This window comes from Acomys russatus, chromosome 12 (assembly GCF_903995435.1).
Source record: "Acomys russatus chromosome 12, mAcoRus1.1, whole genome shotgun sequence".
In the NCBI taxonomy this organism is placed as follows: Eukaryota; Metazoa; Chordata; class Mammalia; order Rodentia; family Muridae; genus Acomys; species Acomys russatus.
The window spans coordinates 41939834-41966396 of record NC_067148.1 but is presented as its reverse complement, the minus strand read 5'-3'; the positions used below and the strand labels follow the sequence as shown (position 1 = coordinate 41966396).

Genomic DNA, 26563 nt, shown 5'->3' with positions numbered 1-26563 from the left:
AGACCTGATGTGACGCACATTCAGTTCTGCCCGTAGATCTGTGGGTCACAGGGTGGGCAGAAGTCTCTGGAAACTTTCAGGCAGGATGAAAACCTCCTGAATCCCAGTTTTCAAACAGGAAATAGGATGGAGATAATTACGCTTTAAGATTCCCTCCAGTTCCGCCTCACAGTGAGCGCTTCCCTTAAATCTGGCACATTTAGCACAAGCCCCATTCTGAGATGAGCAAGTGGCCTGTGATCATTTATTCCTCTCCTGTGCTAGGGCTCAAACCTCATGCATGAGGGGCAAGCTTTCTACCAACTGAGCCACATCCCTTGCCTGGAATGCTTTTAATTTCTTTCTCTCTTTTTAAGTGGGTGTGTGTGTGTGTGTGTGTGTGTGTGTGTGTGTGTGTGTGTGTGCCCTCAAAACCCAGAGGCATCAGATTCCCCTGCACCAGGCAGTTGTGAGGCTTCACACAGATGCCAGGAACTGAACTTGGGTCCTTTGCAAAGACAGTATGTGCTCTTAACTGATGAACCGTCTCTCCAATCTCCAAGGAATGCTTTTTTTTTTTTAAGTGATTTGTTTATTTAAAAATTTTATATGCATTGGTGTTTTGCCTACATGTATGTCTGTGTAAGGATGTCAAATTATGGCGTTACAGACAGTTGTGAGCTGCCATGTGGGTGCCGGCATTTGAATCTGGGTCCTTTGGAAGAACAGTCGGTACTCTTAACCACTGAACTATCTTTCCAGCCTGTTGCAATTAATTTACCAGTATGGCCTAATAGTGTTTATTATTAGGCCTATAATTATTACTAGGGCAGTATTTTTTAACCTGTTAGCAATCAATCAAGCCATAGACACCTGTTATATTTTAAAATAGCCTTAGTTAACCTGGGGCAGGGTAAATATTAATCCCCTAAACCCCCAATCCCATGCCATCTGCTTCTAATAATTTATATCAAGTTACCTCCCATCCATATCCATAATCCCATATGCTTGCTAATGTTCTTCATCTGGGCCAAATCCTCCATCCACGCTGCCCACGTGCTTCTCCTCCACCTAACCCATGGTGGCCTTCCTTCTCTGCCCTCTTCTCCTCCAGGTCTCCCCCAGCCTGGGAACCTTAGCCATGCCTATCCCATTTGTCCTGCCCAGGTATGATGGCCTTTTATTGGTCAAATAGGTTAGGCTCTTAGGCAAGGTACAGGTGGGCAGAGACAGGAAGCAGTAATTAGCATCAAAATACACCAGCCTCTATAGAGTGCTTTTTAATAGGCTACCTTTGATGAAGTCACGCAGCAGGCAACAGCTGCCCTCTTCCAGCACCCAGCATATTCCTCTGCCCCCTTCTTCCAGGACAGCCTCAGCCACACCCTTGGAAAGCAGCCCCTATTAACTGCCACCATCCAACACACCCCAGTGGCGGCAACCCAGGCTGAGTGACAAAAATCCGAAGGAAGGAGTCTGACGTTACAAATGACTTTAGACTCCTAGGCCGTTCTTGAGATCGCTCCTCTGCAGAGGACCCAGTTGGGGTGGGAGGGGAGGAGGGGGCAGTCAATACACTGCATGTTCCTGCTCCTTGAGATTTGGCCTAGGAAATGAAAGCCCAGGCCAGCCCTGAGGGACAGGCCGGGCCAGGGAGTCAGGCTTCCCTCCAGGTCTCCTCTATGGCTGTTGATCCAACAGTGAACACAAGTGGCAGGGCTGGGTGCAAGGTCGCCTGCTGGAATACTGTCAAGGACCCCTACTGGGAAGCCATGAGTGCAGAAGAGTCACTTAGGGAGCCGGCACGGTTGTGGTCACCTGGTCTACACTAAAAAGGCCTCCATGTTGTAAAACTGCATTAGTCTGGTATGGAGAAAGACACCCCCGCCCCCCTGCAATAACCACAAGTGCAGCACCCCATTTCATGGTAAACCAAGCAGTCCTCCCCTTGGGGGAGGGTGCAGACGCAGACTAAAAGGAATTAGAATACGTGAGGGTGAGTGGCTTTCAGAGGCATAACCTGCCAACTGTACCCATCTTCAAGGGTGTAATCCAAGAACTTCCAGTAAATCCAAGGTGGTGCACCACCCAACACACCCTGGTGACGAGCCAGGCTGGGTGACAAAATCCAAAAGGATGGAGCTGAAGTGACAAATGGCTCTAAAGTCTAAGGCCGACGACTCAGAGCTATTTCTAGAAAGCCACGTCCTCTGCAGAGGCCCCAGCCGGGGAGTGGGCATGCTGCCTGGTCCTGTCCACTGCACACAGAGGTATAACACACCAACCATTAGCAACCCCTCCGCATTGAGCGTGCAATTCAAGGACTTTTAGTAAATTCATAGCAGTGCCGCCTCTAGACGGCCTAATTCCGGACAACTTCATCTCCCCAAAGACCACAGTTTTCGGGGCTGCTCTGAGCGATGTCTATGGCCAGCCCACTCTCAGGAGTCATTTCAGCTGAAAAGTTACGTGGGTTGTTTCTGCAGCTTCAAAATTTGAGGGGAAGGAACAGCCTTCTTTCCGCAGCTGCACTACGGCTAGTAAGAAAGACACCACGCCTGTCTGCTGACCGGCTCGCTTCTTGACAGTCTCGCCCCTCTGATCTTCCCTAAACAAAATTCTGAGACCAACATCATTCCAAACAAACACCCTGCCTCCCAGACATGGTACAATGCTCTAATTCTCTGATTCTACGTCCTCCTCCTCTTCCTCCTCCTCCTCTTCTTCTTTTCCTTCTTTGTTTTTTCAAGACAGGGTTTTACTGTGTAGCCCTGGCTGTCCTGGAACTCAATCTATAGACCAGTCTGGACTTAAACTCACAGAGACCTGCTTGCCTCTGCTTTGCTAGTGCTGGGATAATTAAAGGCGTGTACCATCACTGCCTAGCCTAGTTTCATACGGTACAAGACAGAGTCTGAGTTCATCTTCCTGCACATGGACACCCAGATTTGCCAACACCATTTATTAAGGAGACCATCTCCCTCGCCCCCACCCCCCATAGTGTGTCTTGGCATCTGCATCAAGTGTCAGTGGACTGTGACTGCAGGAGCTTCCTTCTACATGCTCAGTTCTGTCCTGTCCTTCTGACCCATGGGTCTGGTTCTGTGCTAGTATCCTGCTACTGTGGTTACTGCAGCTTTTCTATAGGTTTTGGAATCAGATGGTGAAAACCTCCAGCTTTGTCTCTTTGCCCAAGATGTTGGCTTTCCTGTGACTTAGTGTGCATTTTAGGATTATTTTTCAATTGCTGGGGGGAAAAAACGCCACTGGAGTTTCGATGGATATTGCATTGACTTTGTGGATTGCTTCGGGTAGTTGATTTTTTAATTATATTGATTATTTAAAAAAAAAAACTAGAGGATTGTTTTGCTGGAGTAGTTTTCAGTGCTCATAGATTAAAATAATCCACATTGGGGCTGGAGAAATGGCTCAGCGTTTAAGAGCATTTGCTGCAGAGGTAAAGGATTCAAGTTCAGTTCCCAGCATCCATAGTGTGGCTCTCAACCATCTATAACTCCAGTTTCAGGAGACTCAATGTCTTCTTCTGGCCTTCAGAGACACTGCATTCACATGTATGCAGGCAAAACACACACACACACACACACACACACACACACACACATCTTAAAAAATATAATAAATAGTTTTAAAAATCTGAAATTCTTTCCTCAATGTTTTATAGTTTTTAATATATAAATTTTTCTTTACTTTAAACTTGTTCCTAGGTAGTCTATGGCTTTGGGTAACAATTGTAAACGGGATCTTTGTCTTGATTTTCTCCTCAGGTCACTCCTTAAGTGAACACTGCTGAATAAATATCTCCTTGAAGCAGCCTTTGCAGAGGTGAGCTCGAGAGAGTGTAAGTAAGGTAACTCTGTTTTCAAGCTGTTGAGGAAAATGTCTTTCTGTCCCAAACTTGCTTCAAGCAAATGCTCAGATGAGCTGAACTACAGGAGCCAGGCCTCCTTCAGGTGAGACATCAACACTCGCACCTCATTCAAGGGCCAAACCCTGGTTCACTTGACACTTCTTATCCCTCCATCCAACACTCAGGCCCCAGCAATACACGTGGGCTGTGCCGGTGGAATCTTGCAACTTGCTAACCCTATTGCTCACCCCGACCCAGGGCCTCTTCCCAGGCCACTGCACAAGCCTCCGCACTGACCACACACACCTCCTATTCCTATACCTTGCCTGGGCAAATGCTATCTTCAGTGTAGCCAGAAGGTCATTGGAAAATTAAGAACTTTTTTTTTTTGGCTCTGTTTGTTGAAGCAGGTCTTCCTTTGTAGTCCATGCTGGACTCAACCGTGTTTCTGTAGCCTGGCTGGCCTTGGGCCCACTTTACCTCAGCCCCCCAAGTGCTGAGATTGTAAGGGTTTGGCACAGGCACTGTCTAGGACTCACATTGTCTTTCTATGGCTCTGTTATGTTGTTGTGAGTGCATCTAGTTAACAATTTCTCTGGTGCTTGAGAGAAAAAATGGATAAAAGACCGCACAGGCAAGTAAAGAAAAGGCCTGCTCATCCTGAGGGGACAGCTTTGGCTGCTGAGGCCAGTGTAATGTCAGCCTCTTGGGATGGTCTGCACTATAGCAGGGAGAGAGGACCCAAAGGATATTTTTTGTTTGTTTGTTTGTTTGTTGAGATGAATTTTCTCTGTGTAGCCTTGGCCAGACTCGCTCTGTAGAGCAGGTTGGCCTCGACTTACAACAATCCGCCTGTCTCTGCCACCTTGAGTGCTGGGATTAAAGGCATGTGTCACCACGCCCAGCAACCCAAAGGTTTAAGAATAAAACAAAACCTGTGAGCATCCTTTGCAGTCTGCCACTGTCAACAGCTAGAAGAAATTGGCTTTTATTTTAGAAAACTATAAGAAAAGCTAGAAGATGCCTGTGTCCTGGCACCTGCAGCCACTCTTGACACTCAGTTATCTCGTTAGGCCCCACTTCCAAATGAAGCCAGAGGACAGTTAGGAATGCAACAGGAATTTTTGGAGAGGGGGCACAAAATTTCCCACAGAAGTGCATGTCTCCCACTCAGAGAAGTGCATATTCCCCCACTCAGTAGTTAGGTGCATATCCCCCACTCAGTAGATAAGTGCATATCCTCCACTCAGTAGATAGGTGCATATCCCCCACTCAGTAGATAGGTGCATATCCTCCACTCAGTAGATAGGTGCATATCCCCCACTCAGTAGTTAGGTGCATATCTCCCACTCAGTAGATAGGTGCATATCCTCCACTCAGTAGATAGGTGCATATCCCCCACTCAGTAGATAGGTGCATATCCCCCACTCAGTAGATAGGTGCATATCCCCCACTCAGTAGTTAGGTGCATATCCCCCACTCAGTAGATAAGTGCATATCCTCCACTCAGTAGATAGGTGCATATCCCCCACTCAGTAGTTAGGTGCATATCCCCCACTCAGTAGATAAGTGCATATCCTCCACTCAGTAGATAAGTGCATATCCTCCACTCAGTAGATAAGTGCATATCCTCCACTCAGTAGATAAGTGCATATCCCCCACTCAGTAGATAAGTGCATATCCTCCACTCAGTAGATAAGTGCATATCCCCCACTCAGTAGATAGGTGCATATCCCCCACTCAGTAGATAGGTGCATATCCCCCACTCAGTAGATAAGTGCATATCCTCCACTCAGTAGATAGGTGCATATCCTCCACTCAGTAGATAAGTGCATATCCTCCACTCAGTAGATAAGTGCATATCCCCCACTCAGTAGATAGGTGCATATCCCCCACTCAGTAGATAAGTGCATATCCTCCACTCAGTAGATAGGTGCATATCCTCCACTCAGTAGATAAGTGCATATCTCCCACTCAGTAGATAAGTGCATATCCCCCACTCAGTAGATAGGTGCATATCCTCCACTCAGTAGATAAGTGCATATCCTCCACTCAGTAGATAGGTGCATATCCTCCACTCAGTAGATAAGTGCATATCCTCCACTCAGTAGATAGGTGCATATCCCCCACTCAGTAGATAGGTGCATATCCTCCACTCAGTAGATAGGTGCATATCTCCCACTCAGTAGATAGGTGCATATCCCCCACTCAGTAGTTAGGTGCATATCCCCCACTCAGTAGATAAGTGCATATCCTCCACTCAGTAGATAGGTGCATATCCTCCACTCAGTAGATAGGTGCATATCCCCCACTCAGTAGATAGGTGCATATCCCCCACTCAGTAGATAGGTGCATATCCCCCACTCAGTAGATAAGTGCATATCCCCCACTCAGTAGATAGGTGCATATCCTCCACTCAGTAGATAAGTGCATATCCTCCACTCAGTAGATAGGTGCATATCCTCCACTCAGTAGATAGGTGCATATCCTCCACTCAGTAGATAGGTGCATATCCTCCACTCAGTAGATAGGTGCATATCTCCCACTCAGTAGATAGGTGCATATCCCCCACTCAGTAGTTAGGTGCATATCCCCCACTCAGTAGATAAGTGCATATCCCCCACTCAGTAGATAAGTGCATATCCCCCACTCAGTAGATAAGTGCATATCCCCCACTCAGTAGATAGGTGCATATCCTCCACTCAGTAGATAAGTGCATATTCCCTACTCTGTGGAGAAGTGCATATCCTCTACTCAGTAGATACAACTGCTTTGCCTTCTCTGTTATCCTATCTTCTGGAAATCTCTGCAGGGGAAAACTGAGCTGAGATAAAGGGAAGGGTGTCCAGTAAGCAAGGGCCAGAGCTGGGACTAGGGGCTCTATTTTGAGCACTCCTGGAATCTGGTAGGCCCCTAGGTGCACTTTACAGGGAGAGACATGCAGTGTCTGCCATCCAAGTGTGCCCTGTCTGAAGGTGCTCTGCATCTGCTTGGCTCTCCCTCTCATCCACTGTTCACCATTATTTAGGAAAATTCCATGTTCCTCCTCTCCACAAGACTTCCCCTTAAGGTCTTTATTTCACTGTTTTGTTTGTTTGTTTGTTTGTTGTTTTTGAGACAGGGTTTCTCTGTGTAGCCCTAGCTGTCCTAGAACTCACAGAGATCCACCTTCCTCTGCCTCCCTAATGCTGGGATTAAAAGTGTGCGCTACCACTGCCCAGCTCACTGTTTTTGATTTTAACTTTTTCAACATTTATTGTGTGTGTGCATGCATATGCACATGCTGTGAGAGCACATGAATGCATGTACACACTGTGGCATGCCTGTGGAAGTCAGGGGACAACTTGGAGTTGGTTCTTTGCTTCTACCATGTGGGTTCTGGGAACTGAACCCAAACAGTCAGGTTTGACAGCAAGTGTCTTCACCTACTGAGCCATCCTGCCAGCCTGCACTCTTTTTTGTTTGTTTGTTTGTTTGTTTGTTTGTTTTTGAGACAGGCTTTCTCTGTGTAGCCCTGGCTGTCCTGGAACACACTTTGTAGACCAGGCTGGCCTCGAACTCACAGAGATCCACCTACCTCTGTCTCCCTAATGCTGGGATAACAGGCATGTGCCACCATGCCCAGCTTTGCACTGGGCATTTAAAATTACATTAAAAAATTTTTTTTATTTGTCTGTTTGCTTGTAAGAGGGCATATGTGTAGTTAGAGGGCAACTTGAAGGAGTCTATTTTATCCTGGGGATAAAATTCAGATGATCAGGTTGAGTGGGACGGGTACCTTTCTTTGCCCACTGAGTCATTTCATTGTCTCTGGCTTTGTTTGTTTTGTTTTGGAGACGGGGGTCTCACTCTGTAACTCACCCACACAGCAAACTCACTAGAAAGCCCAGGCTGGCCCCAAATTCAGCAGAAATCCTCCTGCTGAGATTGCAACCATAGCACGCTGTCTTTACTCATGTTGTCATCATGAAGCAAGAAACAAAATTATTTACAAAAAAAAAAAAAAAAAAGCGTCCACTGAATGGCATTTCTTAGAGCTGTGGCTTACAAAGGTATTCACACTCTCTCTCTGCCTTTGGGGCTCTTTTTCCACACTAGCTACCAAGAAGTGGCCAGATACTGGGTGAGACTCTGAGGCTAGCACTTGCTTGGCCTATGAAGCCCTGACTTCCATCCCCAGCACTGCCAACGGGAAAGCAGAGCCACTTCAACGGCACACTTGTGTTTTTGAGACCTGCCGTTCCATCTCAGGCTGAGTGAGTAAATGAGCAGATTACGAAGTGACAATGAGGGAAGGTCAAGCCATTCGTCATTGTTTCCACTCATTACATATGACCTTCATTCAAACGGTGACCCACTCCCACCCCTTGAAGAAGATGAAGTCAGCAGAATGACCTGCCAAGGCAGCATTCCTGCTTCCCGCGTGTGGGGAGGCCGAGTTGCCACAGCAGTAGCAGAAGCCAGAGCACGGAGGAGCTGGGAGCAATCTCTTTCCTGATGCTGGCTGGCTTGGGGGTCCGGGTGGGGAACAGTGTGGGCAGGAAGGAGTCCTGGCACGGGGGTAGGAGGTGGGGAACCACAGTGGTGAGCAGGGGCCTCCAAGGAGTTGGCGAGACCCAGAGGTCCATTCACAGCCCAGCAGGGAGGAAAGACAATAAATGGGCAGTCAGGGCTGAGAGCCAGCTCCTAAAGTGGCCTTCCAGGGCTTCCCACAACTCTCTCTCAAGCTCTTTGGTGTCACCAGATAACCCACTTTTGCCACTGACACTAAAGGAAAATAAAAAAAGGACAAACTCAGGACTACATGCAGCTGAGCGTAGTGGTGCATGCTGGGAATCTCAGAGGCAGGAAGATGACTGCAAGATGGAGGACTATCTGGGCTGCACAGCAACACCAGCTTGTCTCGAAAATAAATAAGTAGGGAGGGCTGGGACTATAGCTCAGTGTCGGAGTGCTTGCCATTCGTGTATAAGTTCTTAAGTTCAATTCCCATCACCGAAAAACCTGAATTAAAAACAATTACAGGAGCCCTGCGTGCTTGGCACTTTAATCCCAGCACTCAGGGAGGCAGAGGCAGGCGGATCTCTGTGAGTTCGAAGACAGCCTGGTCTACAAAGTGAGTCGAGGACAGCCAGGGCTACACAGAGAAACCCTGTTCAACACCCTGCCCCCTGCCCCCCAAAAAACCTAAAACCAACCAAACAAAAACAATTACAGATTCACTGGCAGGTGCTTTAGGGTGGTGTGCACAGGCCACTGGCACAGCTTCCAGGATTACTTCCTAAACTTACTAAATGCACCACTAAGATGTGAGCCTTACACCCTCTTTCCAGCACGGGCACTGCGTCATGAGCCTGCTTCCAGTAGACAGAAGTGAACAGAGTTGAGAGAGGGATGCTAACTTTACAGTGGGGGAGCCGGGCACTTGCTTGGCACTTTACTGACTGAACCATCTCTCCAGCCCTGAATTCATAACTTGATGCCATTACTAGGAGGTGATGGGCACTAGGAGGTAGAGACTGCTTGGAAGAAGTAGGTCACAGGAATGGGTGGCCCGAAAGGGTACATCTCATCGCTGGCCCCTTCCCCCTCCTCTAGCGTGCCTCCTGGTTATGCTGGTCTGCCTTGTCACCGGCTGAGACTCCACGGAGCCAGCTGACCATAGACTGGAACCTTTGAGACTGTAAGCCAACACAAACCTTTCCTTGGCTCACTCGGTGTTTTATCGTTGATAAAAAGTGAATTAGAATGAGTCTAAGCTTAAAAAAAAAAAAAAGGAAAAAAAAAAAAACCACATCTTGACTAAAATAGTTATGTTTGCCTTACAGATCATTCTGGGGCTGGGGTTGAGGCTGAGAATTGAGGACAACCTTTGCCTCCTATGCCCAGTGGCCCAGGATTCCATCCCCGGCACTGAGGGGGAAAGAAAGAGACCAGCCTAGCTGACTTTCTGCTTTCCTGAGACACATCTTCAGCATCCTACTCATTTTTCATTTTCATCTGAGGGCCCCATCCCATTGCCACCTGCCCCTAGTTGGGAGAACCACCGCCCTCATATATAATCCCAGAAGCACAGCACTGTGTGAGGTGAAGGTCAGGCAAAGGCAGCTATTTATTGCACCTGGCAGGGCCTATTAATACATCAAAATTCCTGCAATTCAAGTGCTTCGCCCCAGCAGGGCAGCCACACAGGAGAATGTTCTATACAGGATCCAAATGACTTCAGCCCCTGGGCGAGCGCCACCATCTGAGGCAGAGCCTTCCTGGACACAATGAATGCCTTTTTAGGGTCTGGGATCTCAGCACACTGGCAGTATGTAAGGCAACCTGATCACCCACACAGCCCCTAGTGAGGTCACAGGCTCCTCCCCTGGATTGTTGGAAAGAATTTTTTTTTCCATGTGCAACATTACAAGAAAGCCGGTGGGGCAATGCCAAGGAGGAAGTCGTGGAAATGGGGCACCAGGAGAGAAGAATTGTAGGAGTAAACAGGAAAAGGGTTGAGTGCCTTGCTGTAACTGCCCGCTCTCTGTCTGATCATATGGAAGGGATGAGGTCACAAACCACCTGTCAAAGTGCACTGAACCAAAGCTTAGGCTGGCAGAACCAATAGCATGCCAGATTGATTCCTGCTACCCTTAGCATTTGGTAAGTCTTTAGCTACATATATGATACATACATACATACATACACTATACATGATACACAGCTGGTTCTAAAGAAGTAGATGCTTCAAATAGTTACTTTGAACTAAGGCTAGGTCCACATATCTATTCAAGCATTCATTCCTTCACTGCCCGCCTCTCAGGAACTCAGTATCCGCTGTGTGCTAAGAGGCACGCACGCCCATGGTGAGGGCCACCACCAGGCTCTGTCTCAGAAAGGTGCTGTGATGGGGCAGTTCCCCAGCAGGCAGCTTTTGGCTGCCTTGGGTCTATGCTCACAGCAACAATCACACCTGCAAGCACTGCTGAGGCTCCACTGTTCAGTGGAGATCCAGGATGCTGCAGGCCCTCCATCCCCCTCAAGCAGTCCTGATGGCCAGGGTTCCCCGGCAGGTGGATCAACACAGCCACCATCCGACCCAGGGCTCTGGATCCAGCATTTCTAGCTGCTTGCAGGCGAGGGAGACCCTGTGCGTGGAGGGCACATTTTGAGAACCACTGGGTCGGAAGTGCAAGCTAAGTCTCCAGGCTCCATTGAAATGTATTTCTGCTTTCTCAGAATTGGGATAAACAACTCTACTGACACTGTTTCAGAGATGCTCCTGTGACATCCAGCATCTGAGGCACGGAGCCACCTAGGAGACAAGCTTGCAACTCTATCCAATGAGGAACATGTGGTTTTGATATACAGTTCACATTTGTATAAGACAAGAGAGTAAGGAGGGAGAGTGGGTGGGAGGAAAGGGGAGAGGGGGAGGGCGGGAGGGAGAGAGAGAGAGAGAGCGCGCGTGCATGCGTACATGTGTGCTAGGCTCTGGTTGGTGAGGGTAGGACCCTATGGCTCTCAGGCTTTCATGTATCCTCCTCATGTGTTATAAGCTAGACAGCCACACAGGAGACTGGGTCCTACCAGGCAACACTGAAGTTTGGAGAGATTCCACGGAAACCTGAGTGGGCTGGGGACAGCCCTTGCAGCCTAACTGAGAGCCCTCCCTGACAACCTGGTATACTCCTGGGCACCTGTGCTCATCAGAATGGTGATAACTCCATGCTCATCAGAGTCATGATAACACTCCATCCTATTTCTTCCCCATCTCTAGGTGGACCTAAATGGACCGGGGTCTCCAAGGCTTGAGAAGGCCAGACATGGTCAATCTGTGCATGGCTTTGGTGCTTCCTACCACACTTCCAGTCAGCTCTTACCTTCCTGAAGAACATTTGAAGCCTGTACTGGCTCTTCAGCCATAGAAGAAAGCAACAGGATTGCCAAAGAGGCCTAGAAAGAGCAATGCAAGCTGGGTGTGGTGGTGCATGCCTATAGTCCCAGCACTGGGGAGGCAGAGGCAGGTGAATCTCTGTAAGTTCAAGGTCAGCCTGGTCTACATAATGAGTTTCAGGACAGTCAGGGATTTATAGAGAGGCCCTGTTTCAAAAAACAAAACAAAACAAAAATACACAAAAAAACAATGCCGCCTCCAGAGCCAACAAGCATGCTGTCCCATGTCCAGCAACAGATGAGCCTGAAACATCTGGGGCCCTTTAGGGCCTGATGTGTGTTAGTCAGTGTGTTCCCTTTTGGATCCATGTGGATTCTGGGAGGCAAGCAAGTGGCTAGTATCCTACCTCAAAGATGCCTTTCCCTAACCAAGACAGACAGCTTGGAGCCTGGAGCCTGGAGCCTTGAAGGGAACAAGGAGTCTAGATTCCAGAGCAGAACCTGGTGCTTGGAACCTGAAGTCTCAAGGGGAGCGAGGAGCCTGGGGTCTTTCGTCTTGAGAAGAGATGACAGTGAGGTGACCATTGCACATACATGTTTGTGGCTGGCATGAGGTCCTGTGCGGTTTCTGAGGGTGTGTCAGGAGGTCTCCCCCTCCGAGCACATGTGCACTGATGGGAGGTTCACCACGGGCATGGTATGCACTCTGTTCACAAGGGCCATGGTTTTATCACAGTCTCTATCCTTAGGCGGAGCACTGGGGCTCAGGGACCCCGTGGCTTCATCAGAGATAGCAGAGCTGGTGCACAGGGACTGTAGAGCCCAATGTTGATGGTCAATGCTGCATTCTCCAAGAAAGACTCAGAATGACTCAGGGGCCCTCCTGGAGGATGCTGTCGGTCTGGGGAGCCAGGAGGAAGAGTTCTCACAGCAAGAAGAGCCCAAAGGGGTAGCTGTGGTCTCTGGGGTTGTTGGCCCTTTGCTGGTGAACTCCAAGAAAGTACAGCAGAGAGGCTGTACTTTCTGAGCATGCTGAGAGCTGAGGAGCTGTGAGAATTAAGAACGGGCTGTCTGTAAAAGCCACTCCAGCCCGGCAGTGGTGGCGCACACCTTTAACCCCAGCACTCAGGAGGCAGAGGCAGGTGGATCCTTGTGAGTTCGAGGCCAGCCTCTACAAAAGTGAGTCCAGGACAGCCAAGGTTACACGGAGAAACCCATCTCAACAAAACAAAAAACAAAAACAAAAACAAAAACAAAAACAAAAAAAAAGGAAAGAAAGAATGAAAGAAAGAAAAAGAAAAGCTAACAAAAAACCCACTACCACCAAGAGCAAACTGCTACCAAAGGGCTTCCCGCTGGACTGTGGGCCTCATCTGTCTCCCCAGAGTATTCAGAAGCATTGATTAGTCCTCCTGCTCTAGGAAAGGAAGCCTGGAAAAGATATTTAGCCAAGAAAAGGAAACTAAAGCAGAAATAAAATCCAAGTAAAAAGACAGAAACAGCTTCATACCAGAGCTGGGTTTTCAGTTACGGAGAGGGATAGCCAGTGTGCACTTCCCTCACAATTCACACAGAAAAGCAGGAAGGAGAGGTACAAGTGATGGAGGTAAATGTGCTGGAGCAACAGTTCTCGGCCTGGGGCTTGTGACCCCTTCTGTGGGGGTCGCCCAAGACTATCAGAAAACACAGATATGTACATTACAATTCATAACAGTTGCAAAATTACAGTTATGAAGTAGCAACAAAAATGTTTTTTATGGGGGATTGCGCCCATCATCACACCATGAGGAACCGTATTAAAGGGCCGCAGCATCAGGAAGGCTGAGGACCACTGGGCTAGAGCATTAATGAGGCCTTCCTGTCTCATTCAGCAGCCCAGGGTGAGTCACGTCCGTCCCGTTGGCTAAGGGAATGGAAGGCCCTGGGTAGAGGAAGAGTGAGTCGTCAGCCAGACAGTGCTGTGTGCACAGTCCTTTCTTGGCTAACAGAAAGAGGGGGTGGAGGCTGCACAGTATGTTCTGGGAACAATGGAGCTGTGAGGAAGGTGCCAAGATGGGAGCTGCAGGGACTTAAAGGGTGATGGGGAGGGGATTTCGGGTGAGACAGTGACCCAGCATCTATTTTTAGGAAGCTCAGCTATGTGGCTTTGTTGGAGGCACAGGGACAATTTTAATCCTGTGGAAAGGTAGATGTCACTGATCATTTACTGTTATACCATGGCTGTGCCCTGATAATCTGAGTGGAGCACTAATGGGTATCCAGCTCCATCCTCACATGTCACCCTGAGTTGGGATGTGTCCCATTTTCCCTCAGACACTATACCTGGGTTTCAACTGGGCAGCTGATGTAGCAGACCAAGGTTGTACCTGAATGTGCTTTGACCTTGAACTTGCAACATCCAGGACGTGAGTAGCCAGCGTCCGTGCTACTGCTCGGTGTGTGGCGTATTGTTATAGCAGCCCCCGACAGGTGATGCCAACACACTCCTGGAACACAGCCAAATGCCATCAAATCTGTACCAGAGGCCACCACTTCCAGAATCTGCAGCCTGACTTCTAGAATTGACCAACACCCCTCCTACAACCCCTTTTCCCCCAACCCCCCACTTCCCGCTGCTGCTTCTACCACCATTGCCTCTGAGGTGATGGTCCCCTCTCTACAACCTTCCAGAAGATCTGATGGAGGAAATACAAAACAACAACAACAACAACAAACCCAACAGGCTAGGCTTTCTGCCTGTCCCAGAGAACAGCTACTCTCCCTGACAGAGTAGAGCATGCCAGCTTCCACAGCAGAGGCCAGTGGTCCTGAGCTAAAGTGCAGACCCAGCACTAGGGGAGGCATGCCAAAATCAGTGTCCTTCTCTCCCAGGAGACATCTGACAATGTCTGGAGACATGTTCCCTTGTCACCACCAAAGAGGTAGGAGTTAAGAAACTACGGACATTACTGAGCCTTCTGTGGTATAGACAAAAGCCCCCACAGGAGGGTATCATCTGGTCCCCAAAGGCAATGGCATTGAGGCTGAGACACCCCCACCTAAAACCAAAGTATGAGCGAAGACATCAGAAACTGAAATGAAGAATTGGAAGGCCATCACCTCATCTCAACCCATGTGGCAAACACTCTGGCTGGCTGGAGGCACTGGTTAAAAATAGGGAGGTAATTTAGTAGCTTCTAAGAGGTCAGGTAAGCCCAAAGAGAAACAGCTATGAACAAGGCCGACCTGTAGGTGCAATGGTCTTCAGGAAGTCACACAAGACAGGCACCCACCTAGGCTACCTAAGGATGGAGTTCTACGGGTAACTTGAATACACCCTTCCTGCAGGCTTGACCTGAGGACCGAGAAACAAAAGTGATACTGAATACAGGGGGTCCTTTGTGCAAAGAGCAGCATCAGTGGACTTAAAGAGAGTGAGGACTACTTCAGGGGACAAGGTCCATGGGCTTGGCTCTATTGATTCTGGGCCACGGTGAGGGAGAACCCCATTGTGTTGGGAGCTTGCGGCTAAGGCTTCCAAGTTCATGGCAGGCAGCTAACAGAGAGGGAAAGATGGAGGGAGGCCCTCAGACAAAATACAGCCTCCAAAGACACAGCCTATTGGTCTACTTCCTTCAGCTAGGTTCCACCCACCTCCTAGAGCTTCCAGGATCTCCCTAAATAACACCAGTAGGTCAGAACCAACCCTTCAATATATCAGTTCTTTTTTGGGTCCCCAGCTCCCATACTCTGAGGCAGGGAAGCCTCAGAGTCTAACCATTCTGTAGTTAAGCCACAGAAGCTGTGGTGCATGCCTGCAATCCCAGCATTCTGAAGCAGGACAATCTTGAGGTCAAGGTCAACCTGGATGGCATGGTGATACTCTGTCACAAGCAAACAAAGCCACATCCATTAGCGTTTTCACTGGGAGTTCATTTAACCAGTCCCTTATGTACTTCTCCTCCTGGTCAAAGGCCATCTTCCTTGTAAGCTCTCTCCCATCCTCCTTCTCTCTCCCCTCTGTACTCCTCAATATGCCCTACCCCTTCACTTAGGAGGAAGAGTTTCAGACCTGGCTCTGGATCCCTGGACACATCCCAACTGGACTCAAAGCACAGGCAGTAAATGTCCACCATCCTTTCAGTAGTACCTGCTAAGTGCCACATGACACACTCCACCACATTCCCATAACCACCCTGGCAGTACCATCCCTCTTCTTCAGACAAAGGGAAGGGGTGAATACTGTGCCACAAGCATGCTTCAAAGAAAGCCCCACCCTAGCCTCTCCTACCTGCATCACCATTTCCCTCCACTTCCATGCCAGATCATGAGTGATATATGGCTTGAGAAAACTCATCTGGGATGTCAAATTATGGGATGTGCCTACTATAATATAGCTTCATAAGGGATAAATCATTGCTCCAGAGCTATGGGGTCTATGCCAACACAGCGGCTGCTGGCAATGTGGCTATTTCAATTAGTTTCAAAGCAATTGAGGATGAAGGTCCTCAGTTACACTGTCACACCACAGCTGCTCAACTGTGGCTCAAGGATGGTGGCTCTTTTGATACCCTTCAGAGACACAGACAATTCTCATGACTACAGGATGTCCCCCAGGCCAAGCTGCCCTGGATGTGTGTGTGTGTGTGTGTGTGTGTGTGTGTGTGTGTGTGTGTGTGTGTGTGTGTGTGTGTGTGAGAGAGAGAGAGAGAGAGAGAGAGAGAGAGAGAGAGAGAGAGAGGAGAGAGAGACAGAGAGACAGAGACAGAGAGACAGACAATCAGACAGAGACAGACAGCGACAGAGACGCAGAGAAAGAGAAAGGAGAAAGGAGACAGAGAAAGACAGAGACAGACAGACAGAGACAGAGAAAGACAGAGACAGAGTGACAGAGAGAGAGAGAGAGAGAGAGAGAGGGAGGGAGGGAGGGAGGGAAGAGAGAATGTGCCAAAGGCATTGAAGAACATCCTGGGATATTGGGATATTTGGAACAGCCATGTTCCCTACTCTGTCTACATGGGGATCCCACTTGCAGGACTGTCAGCCTGGATATCCCCACATCTTCCCAGATGAGGGATGTCATAGAAGAGCATGGAAAGGAAGAATGAAAGAAGTCAGGCATACTGCTAGCAGTGGCGCCTGGGTAGGGGCAAAAAGCAGATAGGACAGTGTGTGAGCCCTTGGTGTTGCTCTGTACAAATACGGTCAGAGCTGCTTTGTGAATCACACCAAGAAGGGAGCGGAAATCCTGACGAGAGCCCCAGTGCAGTGCTGACTGTCCCTGGCTCTAACACACTGCTGACCTGAGAGTTTACCCACTGCCAAGACCAGATCACATTCTGCCTACCCAACTTTCAGGTGGTTTTTTTTTTTTTTTTTAATGTAAGGTGTATCTCAGGTCCTGGAGAACTTGACAAACCAATGAATGAATTAATGATTCTTGAGGCCTGAAGTCAGAAAAAAGTTACTGTTGTTGCTGTTTGTTGGATTTTTTCTTTTCTTTCTTTTTCTTTATTATTATAGTTTTTGAGACATGGTCTTGCTAATCACCCTGGCCATCCTGGCACTTGCTATAGAAACCAAGCTGGCCTTGAACTTGTATCAATCCTCCAGCTTCTGCTTTCCAAGGGCTAATATCACAGGTGTATGTCCCAACATCCAGCTCAAAATCTTAGTGTTTTTTTTTTTTTTTTTTTTAAATCCTGATCTCTCATCTCTCATCCAATTTGACTTTTTTTTTTTTTTTGTAAAGACAAACTAATGAGTGATGTATTTGCTTTGCAGGAAGATAGTGAGTTCAAGACCAGCCTAGACTATATAGTGAGACTCTGAGTGTGTGGAGAGAGAGAAGATGGAAGGGAGGGAGAGACAGACAGACAGACACACACACACACACACACACAGAGAGAGAAGATAGAGAGAGAGAGAGAGAGAGAGAGAGAGAGAGAGAGAGAGAGAGAGAGAGAGAGAGAAGAGATTTTTAAAAGATTAAAAAGAAAAAGAGGCCTGGTCAGATGGCTCAGTGGCTAAAGCCACTTGCTCCAAGACTGACCCTGAATTTAATCCCTGGAATTCAAACCATGGAAGGAGAGAACCAACTCTCACAAGTTATCCTTTTACCTCCGCCTTTGCACTATGGGATGCACATGCATGCATACGCATACAACACAAATAAATTAAATTAATGCAGTCACATACTTTTAATCCCAGCACTTGGCAGGGAGAGGCAGGCAGATTTCTGTAAGTTCAAGACAGATCTGCTCTACATAGAGAGTTCCAGGACAGCCAGGGCTACATAATGAGACCTTGTCTCAAAAATAAATTAATAAACAAAAATGAATACACAATAAAATAAAATTCAAATGGAAGACTCACAAAGGGAAAAAAGGATGAAGGGCAGGAGAGAAACCTCAAGAAATTAAAAATTTAAATATAATTTGGGTATATTTCATAGGAGTAGATTGATTGGAATTCTCTCCCAGACAATCTAACAAAAGACAGAAATGTAGAAAGAACAAAAGGAAGATCTGTGCAGACAACAGACCTAGAAGACAGGAGCAGGCTGGTGGGGTGGGGGACACCCAGAAACCTCTCTGAACTTCCAGAAAGTCGTTTCCAGATTGAATGAAGCCAGTCCTGCTCAGTACATATGGGAAAAGCCCAAGATACTAAGAATAAAGTGACTGCCACAGGATCCAGAGAATAAAAGCAGATAAACAATGCTGAAACCTCAGACAGGACTAAAATTCTCAGAACAATCCCGATTGCTGGAATAAAATAGGAAGAAGCCTTCAGATGATGGCAGAGATTCTGGTTTAGTTTTGGTTTTCTCCATTGATTACCGGCTTAGGTAACACGGCATGGCCTTGACAAGCCTGCTGCCACTACTTCCCACGCTCCTCTTGGGTGGCTCTGTCCCTGTTTCTTCAAGTGAATGCCAGCAAATTGCAGCCTTTCCCCCACAGAGGACAGAGTGCCACCTTCACAGGGCTCTTTTCAACTCACAATGCCAATTGCAAAGCACTCCAAAGGGCACAGAGAAATCTTTGACATTCTTCGGAAACTTATTTTTAACCTAGACCTCTATATACAACCAAACTATCAATCAAGTGTGCGGGTAGGAGAAGAGGCGTTTTTAGATGTGCAAATATTTGGAAAAGGCACCCTTGTTCAGCGGGATGTGTTCCAGCAAATCCAGTTTTATCCAGGAAAGACAATGTACAATCCAGGAAACAGGGACTCAACCCCTTCCACCTAATAGGGAAAAAGACTGTAAAAGGCTGTAAAAAGCAAGTGAGAGCTGAGGTGGGCAAAGCCTGAGGACACCCAGACCCTACTGGGTGTCTTGTAGGGAATAAATGGAACAGAATGGTCATCTGATTGGACCAATATAATTAGGGACCATAAAGGGTTCTGTTGAGACTTTAAAGAAAATTACAGAGCACAGACATGCAAACAGGTAAGCAATGTAAATGCAAAGAAACAACTCCAGGAAGAAACAGAAAGCTGTGTGAGTTGGCTCCACAAAGTGATTTGTAGCACACACCATGGTCACCTGCACTGGTATCTCCTGGACACCGACTGTGTGCACTTTGAGATCTTTACATGACATCTCTTTTTGACCTCATAATCTCCTACCTCATGGGACGTGGACTATTGACATTTTCCTACTGTACTTCTGGGGAGGCCCAAAGTGCTCAGGCAATTTGCTTTTGACCATGGAATAAAAGACTTGAACCCATGAAAACTTACGCTAGCACCCATACCGTGTTATTATACCAGTGAGTATATTATTGAATCCACAACAGTACAAATGCAGTATGAGGGTGTGGGGAGGATGGGGAGAGGCCTAGCTTACATCTATGGATACCCCACTCTCATTCTTCAACCCAGGAAGCTAACAGGCAGCATCTAAACCCGACAAACCCATACAGAGTATCTTTATAAGTAGCATTTTATTAATAGAATATCTTCTTATAAGCATGATATTTGTGAAAATGATAATACTCACCAGGCCATTCAGAGAACTTAATGGACCCCCCCAAAAAACTGGCTTTTACAGGGTTGTGGCAATGCAGTATTTATGAAATTATCTCACACTGTAGGAACTAGAACTTTTGCTAGACCTCACAGTCAATGAATAATATACCTTGAGGTCATGTAAGACTCACGACTGATATCCTGCTGTGTACTGAGCCTATTTATTCATCTGTTTAAGAGAACAATGTAACAATCGACTTTAATTGCCTTGGATTTCCCATTGAATTATCTTTTACAATCTAAACTAACACATAGCTGTAGGCTTAAAGTTTGTATTCTTCCATGCCCCTGGCTCACAGAACAATGTGTGTTATGATTATCATTTGCTGCAAACAGCAAATATAGGTTGAATACAATCTTATAGCCTGAATACCCACCATTAATGTTACACATCATCCGGATGTTGCTTGACAAACAATGATGCTCCTAATACTGTTAGTTGTGCTCAGTTGGAGGCAGTCACTTAACTCTTTGTAAAACTCTGCTAGAGATTTCTATAACGTGTCCCTCATTCCTTCTCCCATGGGATGCTTTCTGTGCCGTTCAACAGAAGACAGAGCAAAGCCCTTAGTGAGACACACACAGACACGGGGACAGATTCACATGACAGCACCCAGATAGGCCCAGATTCAGACTCACACAACAGAAAGGCAGGGGTAACAGAAGACACAGAGCAAAGTAGAGAATGAAAATCTGGACTGGCCTTTGGTTGAACGACACCAAGGGAAAATGCTTTGATTTCTGTCCTTACTGTGACACTGAGGCATTGGTGACTCTGCACTTACTATAAATGCTTTCAAACCAATCCACACAGTGATGTAAGAAGCCATGGGAGAATTCTCACCAGAGAAGAGTAAGGGTCTATCTAACAAGTATTAAAAAGGCAGTCCAGGAAACAGAGAGACAGCTCAGCTATTAAGAGCTTGTACTGCCTGCCTCTGCCCCCTGAGCGCTGGGATTAAAGGCCAGCCTGGTCTACAAAGTGAGTCCAGGGCAACCAGGACTACAAGAGAAACCCTATCTCAAAAAACAAAAGAACAACAACAAAACAAAACAACAACAACAAAAAGAGCTTGTATTGCTTCTGCAGAGGACCTGGGTTCTCAGTTCCCAGCACCCTATATGGTGCCTAACAACCATCTCCAAGTCCAGTTCCATGGACTCCAAAGCTTTCTGGCCTCTTACATATACATGGTGCCCAAAAACCCACTTAAAAACCTTAAATTTTAACAATGGTTAAGAGAACAATCTAGCTGTGTGGGTAATGTCCTGAGAACGTGGGCAAAGGTAAAACTGTGTATTAGTTTACTGAACTAAAAAAATTAAAGTTTTACAAATGGAGGAATGCAAAAAGGAGATCCCAGACATAGGAAGGCAGAAAACACCTACGTGTGACTCATGAAAGGCTACACTGAGGGCTCACAGGTCAGTTGGGGACAGCTGTCCTGGGAACGGGTGAAGTCAGCCTGACTGTCAGATGTCACTTGTGAAGAAGCCTTAGCTGGGGCATCCAACACATGCTCTGTCTTTCTGATGGGACTTAGCACACCTCTGGGATGGAGCTTCTGAGAATGGTTGCCTTGTTGTGGCTCCATTCTTTCTTTTGTGCCCCATACTTGGATGAGACCTACAGGTGACAGTCTTGGCTACAGTCCTGGCCCGTGCTCTTCACCACGCAGCTTGGTCTCTTCAGCCTTTCGTAGAGGAATCCCAACACTGAGTGTGGAGCCAGGGATCACTTAGACTCTCCACAGATGGAGGAAGAGACAGCTGCCTTTGATAGAAATAGCTGTGGGTGGGGCCCAGAGGCCACCAGAGACAGCAGGGCTGTCCAGCCGAGGCCTGGAATCCTCTCTAACTTCTTCCATCTTTTGGAAATCCCACCAACAGGCTCAGGGACTCCCATTTTGGCCATTCATAATACCTCACAGATGACGCCCATCCCCCAGATCAGAGTCTCTCTTTGGAGGGCCACCCAGGACTGCTGCATTAGTATTTGAGGTGGGGCACTTCTTCACACTGGACAATGAACAGCCATATGATTCCCTACCCTATGGAAGGTGAGCAAAGAAGACCACCTTTCTTCATTGAATTCAGGCAGCGGCTGGCCCCAGTGTGCTGTCACAATGGGGGATGGGACATGGGACCATGGCAGAGGCCAGGAGTGTGTCATGGTAGTGGAATTCCTCCCAGATCCCCATGCCAGCTTGGTGCTAAAGTTAGTGGAGTGAGAGAGTCTAAACTGAGCTAGACCCGTGAGCACACCCCAACCTATCGAAATCCCCACGGCCTTGAAGATTGAGAAGATGCATAGACAGGTTCCCCTCACACAGGCTGAGCTCTGAGGCCTACTTGGAAGGATGCTAAGGCAGAAAGCATGTGCAAGAACTATCTCAGTAGCATTGCCCAACACAGAAGTGGTGCTCTCAGCACTCCACCCCCCCCCACCCCACCCCTGGGAGCAGAGCCTGCAGCAAGCATGTGGCTGCTAGTGGTTTCCTGCAAGATCCCTAGAGGCAAGCAGGACAGAACATGGGTTCAGCAGGGTGCACATATGCACGGGTACCATCAGCCTGACCTTGTGAGCCTGGAACAGGAAGTCACCAGAGTGGGAGAGCTAATGGCTGCAGGCTGCCTCTCCCAGGAGCCCTGCTGAGATGGTGGGAACCTCTCCTTCCACATACCAGAAACTTTGGTCCAGTAAAGGTGACATTGGGGGTAGGCTCGGAGCTTTCAATATTCAATGTTATTCTTGAACCACATGCTGGGAGAACTCACTTACAGTGGGTTTCTTGGGCTTCAGGGACAGTTGTGGACCAGAGATACGTGTCGCCCCCCCCCACCTCCTTCCTGCCCTGCCTTGCCCTGATGAATGAGGAAAGGCATCTCTTGTAGGCCAGAGAGGGAGGGACCAACTCACCGCCCAAGGAGATGCCTCTACTAGTTCATGATAGATAAACCCATATGAGGTCAGCTGCTGTGACTGTGGCAGGAACGGCCTGGAGAGGACACCGAATAGCCTTGGGCAGAGTGCTGAAGGGGAAATCCAGGCACTCCCAGAGTCCCTGGCAGGAGGTCCCACGTGGGAGGAGGGAAGACTCAGCCTTGAGAGCTATCTTCTGAAACTTCAGAGACACCTCTGCCCAGATGTGAGACCTGGCACCCCCCCGACCTCCAAGAAGGCCACGTCTTAAGGTCTAAAGAGTGCGGGCAGAGCCTTTTCCCAGCATCATACTAGAATTCCACCTCCCAAAGATGCTCCCCTCGGTATTGACGCGCTGCAGGCATATTAAACAACAACCTGTCTACTTGCTGGGTTGGAGCCAGATAGCACCTGTGGAAATGGAATGAAAAGACAGGCCATGGAGGGGGGCACTAAAAGGTAATATTCTTTCATACCCCCAGGAGAACTGAGCTCCTATTTCACTGCACTGGGTGGGTCCTCTGCCCCTATGATTTTGACCTCCTGATGACCTTGGCCCAGAATCTCCATTTGTCTTCCTGAAGGCAACCATCCCTCTGGCTACTTTTATAACCATTCCACCTCCACTCACGCCTGTACAACTTCCTAAAGAATTCAGAGCCAGTTGGCCCTGCCCAGCTCCAGGCCAGGCATGGGTAGTCTTATCACCTTTTGTCACAAGGACTTTATGGAAGATGGCAACTGGTGGTCTCAGAATCTCAAGCAGGAGAACTCAAGCATAGAGACCTGAAGAGGTTCCTGGGGGGAATATCTTCCAGCTCTCTGGAGAAAGGCAGATAGAGAAGACTGTATCATTCAGGGGTCCAGCTTGGGATGACCCCTTTGTTGAAGATGAGGTCAGTGAACACAGTACCTCTGCTACCTGTGGTTGGGGTCAGCATATAGGAGCCTGAAGTGTTGAGACACAGGGGCTAGCAGGAGAGGAATCCTGCCCTCTCCGGGATTTTCATACCCTGCTGGAATGTGTCCCTTGTCTAGGTCAAGTGGTCAGGGTTTTTTGGTCCTGGTAGACAAACCATCTGACTGGTAGAGCCATCCTTCAAGAACCCAAGGTGCCATTTCCTCCGGGAAGCGGCCTCTGATGCCAGCTGCTAGCTGGAACTCTCTCTCGTTCCAAACCCTCAGGCCCTTCCGTGACCTTTCCAATCCCATTGTGTCTTCTACAGGCACAGTTGATGATCTACAGGTCCCAGCCCACTCTTCTTCTTTTTGTGAGCTAGAGGCTCACTTTGTAGCCCAGGCTAGCCCCCAATTCTCTATCCTCCCAGCTCCACCTCCCCAGGGCTAGGATTACAAGAGAATTCTACTCATCTTACCAGACCCCCCCCCTTTTTTTTTAATCTAAACCCTTGCCAGTTTCCCTGATAACTCTTGTCTGATTAGGACGGCGGTGGGGGTGGGGAGGGTCCGCATCGGATACCATGAACACGAATTAAGGAGTACACAGGAAAGTACCAAGCTTGAGACAATTTTTGCTAATGTTCATAAGAACACACACTAATTCAGGGAATAGATGTCTGCCATCTGAATCCTGATTTCATTTCACAGCTGGGCAACAGAATTCAATCTGGAGCAGAGCGGAGAGCATCACCTGCTCCTTCCAATCTTCTCAGTGACTGCCACTAGGTCTGGGCAAGGGCCACATCTGCGGCTGACGTTCACTAGGGGTTTGGGGCATTGGGGGGGGGGGTGCACTCATTTCCGGAGTTGTTTGCACACTGCCTGCCGTACCTTCGCATCTCCTCATAGCCTCAGGGTGTCTGTCCCTCTTCCAGAGATGAGAACAGGGCTAAGGGTAGGCTGGGGAGCTGGCTTTTCTAGACCGGCCCAGCTAGTACAGAGTGGTCTGTCCTGTCTGGAATCTTAGGTCTGACTCCTGCCTGTCTTTATAACTGCTGACGGTGGCTCCCTGGACACAAGGCAAAACCATTCCCTGGCCTCTGCTTCCAATCTATTTTTATAACAACCAGCCGATAAGAGACTGGCTTATGGGACTCCCAACCTTCTCATTCCTTTGTCCTGTAACCACCAGTTTGTGGGGCTCTCTGGCTGTCTGGGTACAAACTCACTTGAGAGACTGTTGTAACCAGGACATTCTATTCAAACCGCTATGTTTAATAAATGCCTGTATTTAGCCAAAGGTCCTGCAGGCAACAGCATTAATCATCCACTGTGCACCTGTCTCTAATGAGCTCTTGGTGTAAAATATGGCCTCTGCCTGGGTGACATCTTCTACAGGCAACCAACTAACCTCTGTATATTTTGCCAACTGCTCCAGGTACAGGCGGGGAATTATGCCTAGGGTGACATGGGAGAACTAAGTGTCAAAGGGCCTCGCAGAGGACAGAATTTGTACAGTGGGCTTCAGGGGATGGGTAGGAGTTTGCTGAAAAGCCCTCTCCTGTCTTGTACAGAGAAAACCGTTTCTCTGCTTGGTGTTCTGCAAACAGGGACCCAAAATATCAGTGAAACCAAAGTCAGGAATTCACAGTTACAAACCGGAAGAGCCAGTCCTGGGCAGACCCCAGCCACTACCTCTCCAATGTAAGTGCAGCCTAAACTGCTGGTAAGTTTTTCCACGTGGAAATAATAAGTAGGCTAACTCTCCATCACAACCTGCCCGGAAGAGACGGGAGGAGACTGGTTTTCACCTACAGGGACTCTCCCCCCCCTCGTCCCCGCCTTAGTATGTGCACAGGACACCCAACTCAAAGGGAACAGCAAGGCAATACAAAATTTCTCTGATTCCTTTGTCCACCCTATGTTTTAACCAGTTGGTCCCCTCCCCCAGAGCGGCTGCTACCAGTTTGCTCTAGTCTTTCCACGTGTCACGCATGCTGCTGCAGCCTTAAAGGTTGCATCTTTGTGAGAGAATATGGGGCGTTTGCGCAGGCACGCACACCCATGCGCCCTCTTTGCCCCACGAGAAGTTCATTAGCGAACGCATTTGCCATGGTAACGAACTGTCCAGGAAACTTTTATTAAGGCTCCTAAAGCAAGCTCTTTGGTTTGCTTTCAGGCTGGTCCAGGCACAGGACCCCTAAGTTACCCCCAAGCTGATCCCTATGTGGCAATGGTCACCAACAAGGGCCATTTCAGCAAGGCCATGTGATTTCTGGGACCTTCACTGATCAGCAGGGTCGGCCTAACCTCTTTTTCCGCTACAATGAGGGGCACTGAACCCCCACTCCACTGGGACCCAGCCACCTTGAGCCCGTGGTGGCCCGGTTCTGTCAGTCCCCTGGACTAGCGGCCATGGTCTAGGGCTGAGGGCAGCAGCGCTACCGGCGTGTGGTGGACGCCAACTGGTCCGCAGGCCATGGATGAAAGCCGGGGCCCAGCGCTCTTGGGGCCCGGCCCAGAGCGCGGTCGCTGGGGACCGCTGGGAGCGGCTGGGGACCGCGGGGGACGCTGACAGCTGTGGCCGTGCCTCGCTCACCTCGCGCGCGATCTGGTTCAGCGCGTCGTCCTCCGCCGTCAGCCGCTCCCGGTTGGGGAGCCGCTTGCGCCCCGATCCCTGCGTGCCCATGTCCATCGGCCGCGGCGCACAGCTGCTGCGGGACCGGTCTTGGAGTAGCTCTCGGCCGGCCGCCCGCTCCGCCCCTCGCTCCGCCGCGGCGTCATGGCGTCAGCGGCGCGGGGCTGGGGACGCGGGGAACGCGGGAGGCCGGGGCCAGGGCCGGGGAGATCCTCCTGTATCCTGGAAACGGCGAAGTGGGATACAAGGACGCAAGGCGGTGATGGAGATGCTGAAGCGGTGGTGGCGAGGAAGCTGGAGACAGGGACGCGGGCATCCTGGGTGTTACTAGGGGCCAAGGCTGGCCAAGGCTGAG

General features: G+C 48.8%; 1 protein-coding gene across 19 annotated transcripts in view; it reads right to left on the bottom strand.

The window, feature by feature from the left end:
- The window catches only part of Lrrfip1 (LRR binding FLII interacting protein 1), a 130453-nt gene extending 104136 nt beyond the window's left edge, over window positions 1–26317 (bottom strand). For all 19 annotated transcript variants that reach the window (XM_051154344.1, XM_051154348.1, XM_051154345.1 and 16 more), the window contains exon 1: window positions 26170–26317. In XM_051154344.1, the coding sequence (XP_051010301.1) occupies window positions 26170–26265 (96 nt within the window). In that variant the 5' untranslated portion in view covers window positions 26266–26317. The remainder of the gene's footprint in view (window positions 1–26169) is intronic.
- Between the last annotated feature and the right edge of the window lie 246 nt (window positions 26318–26563).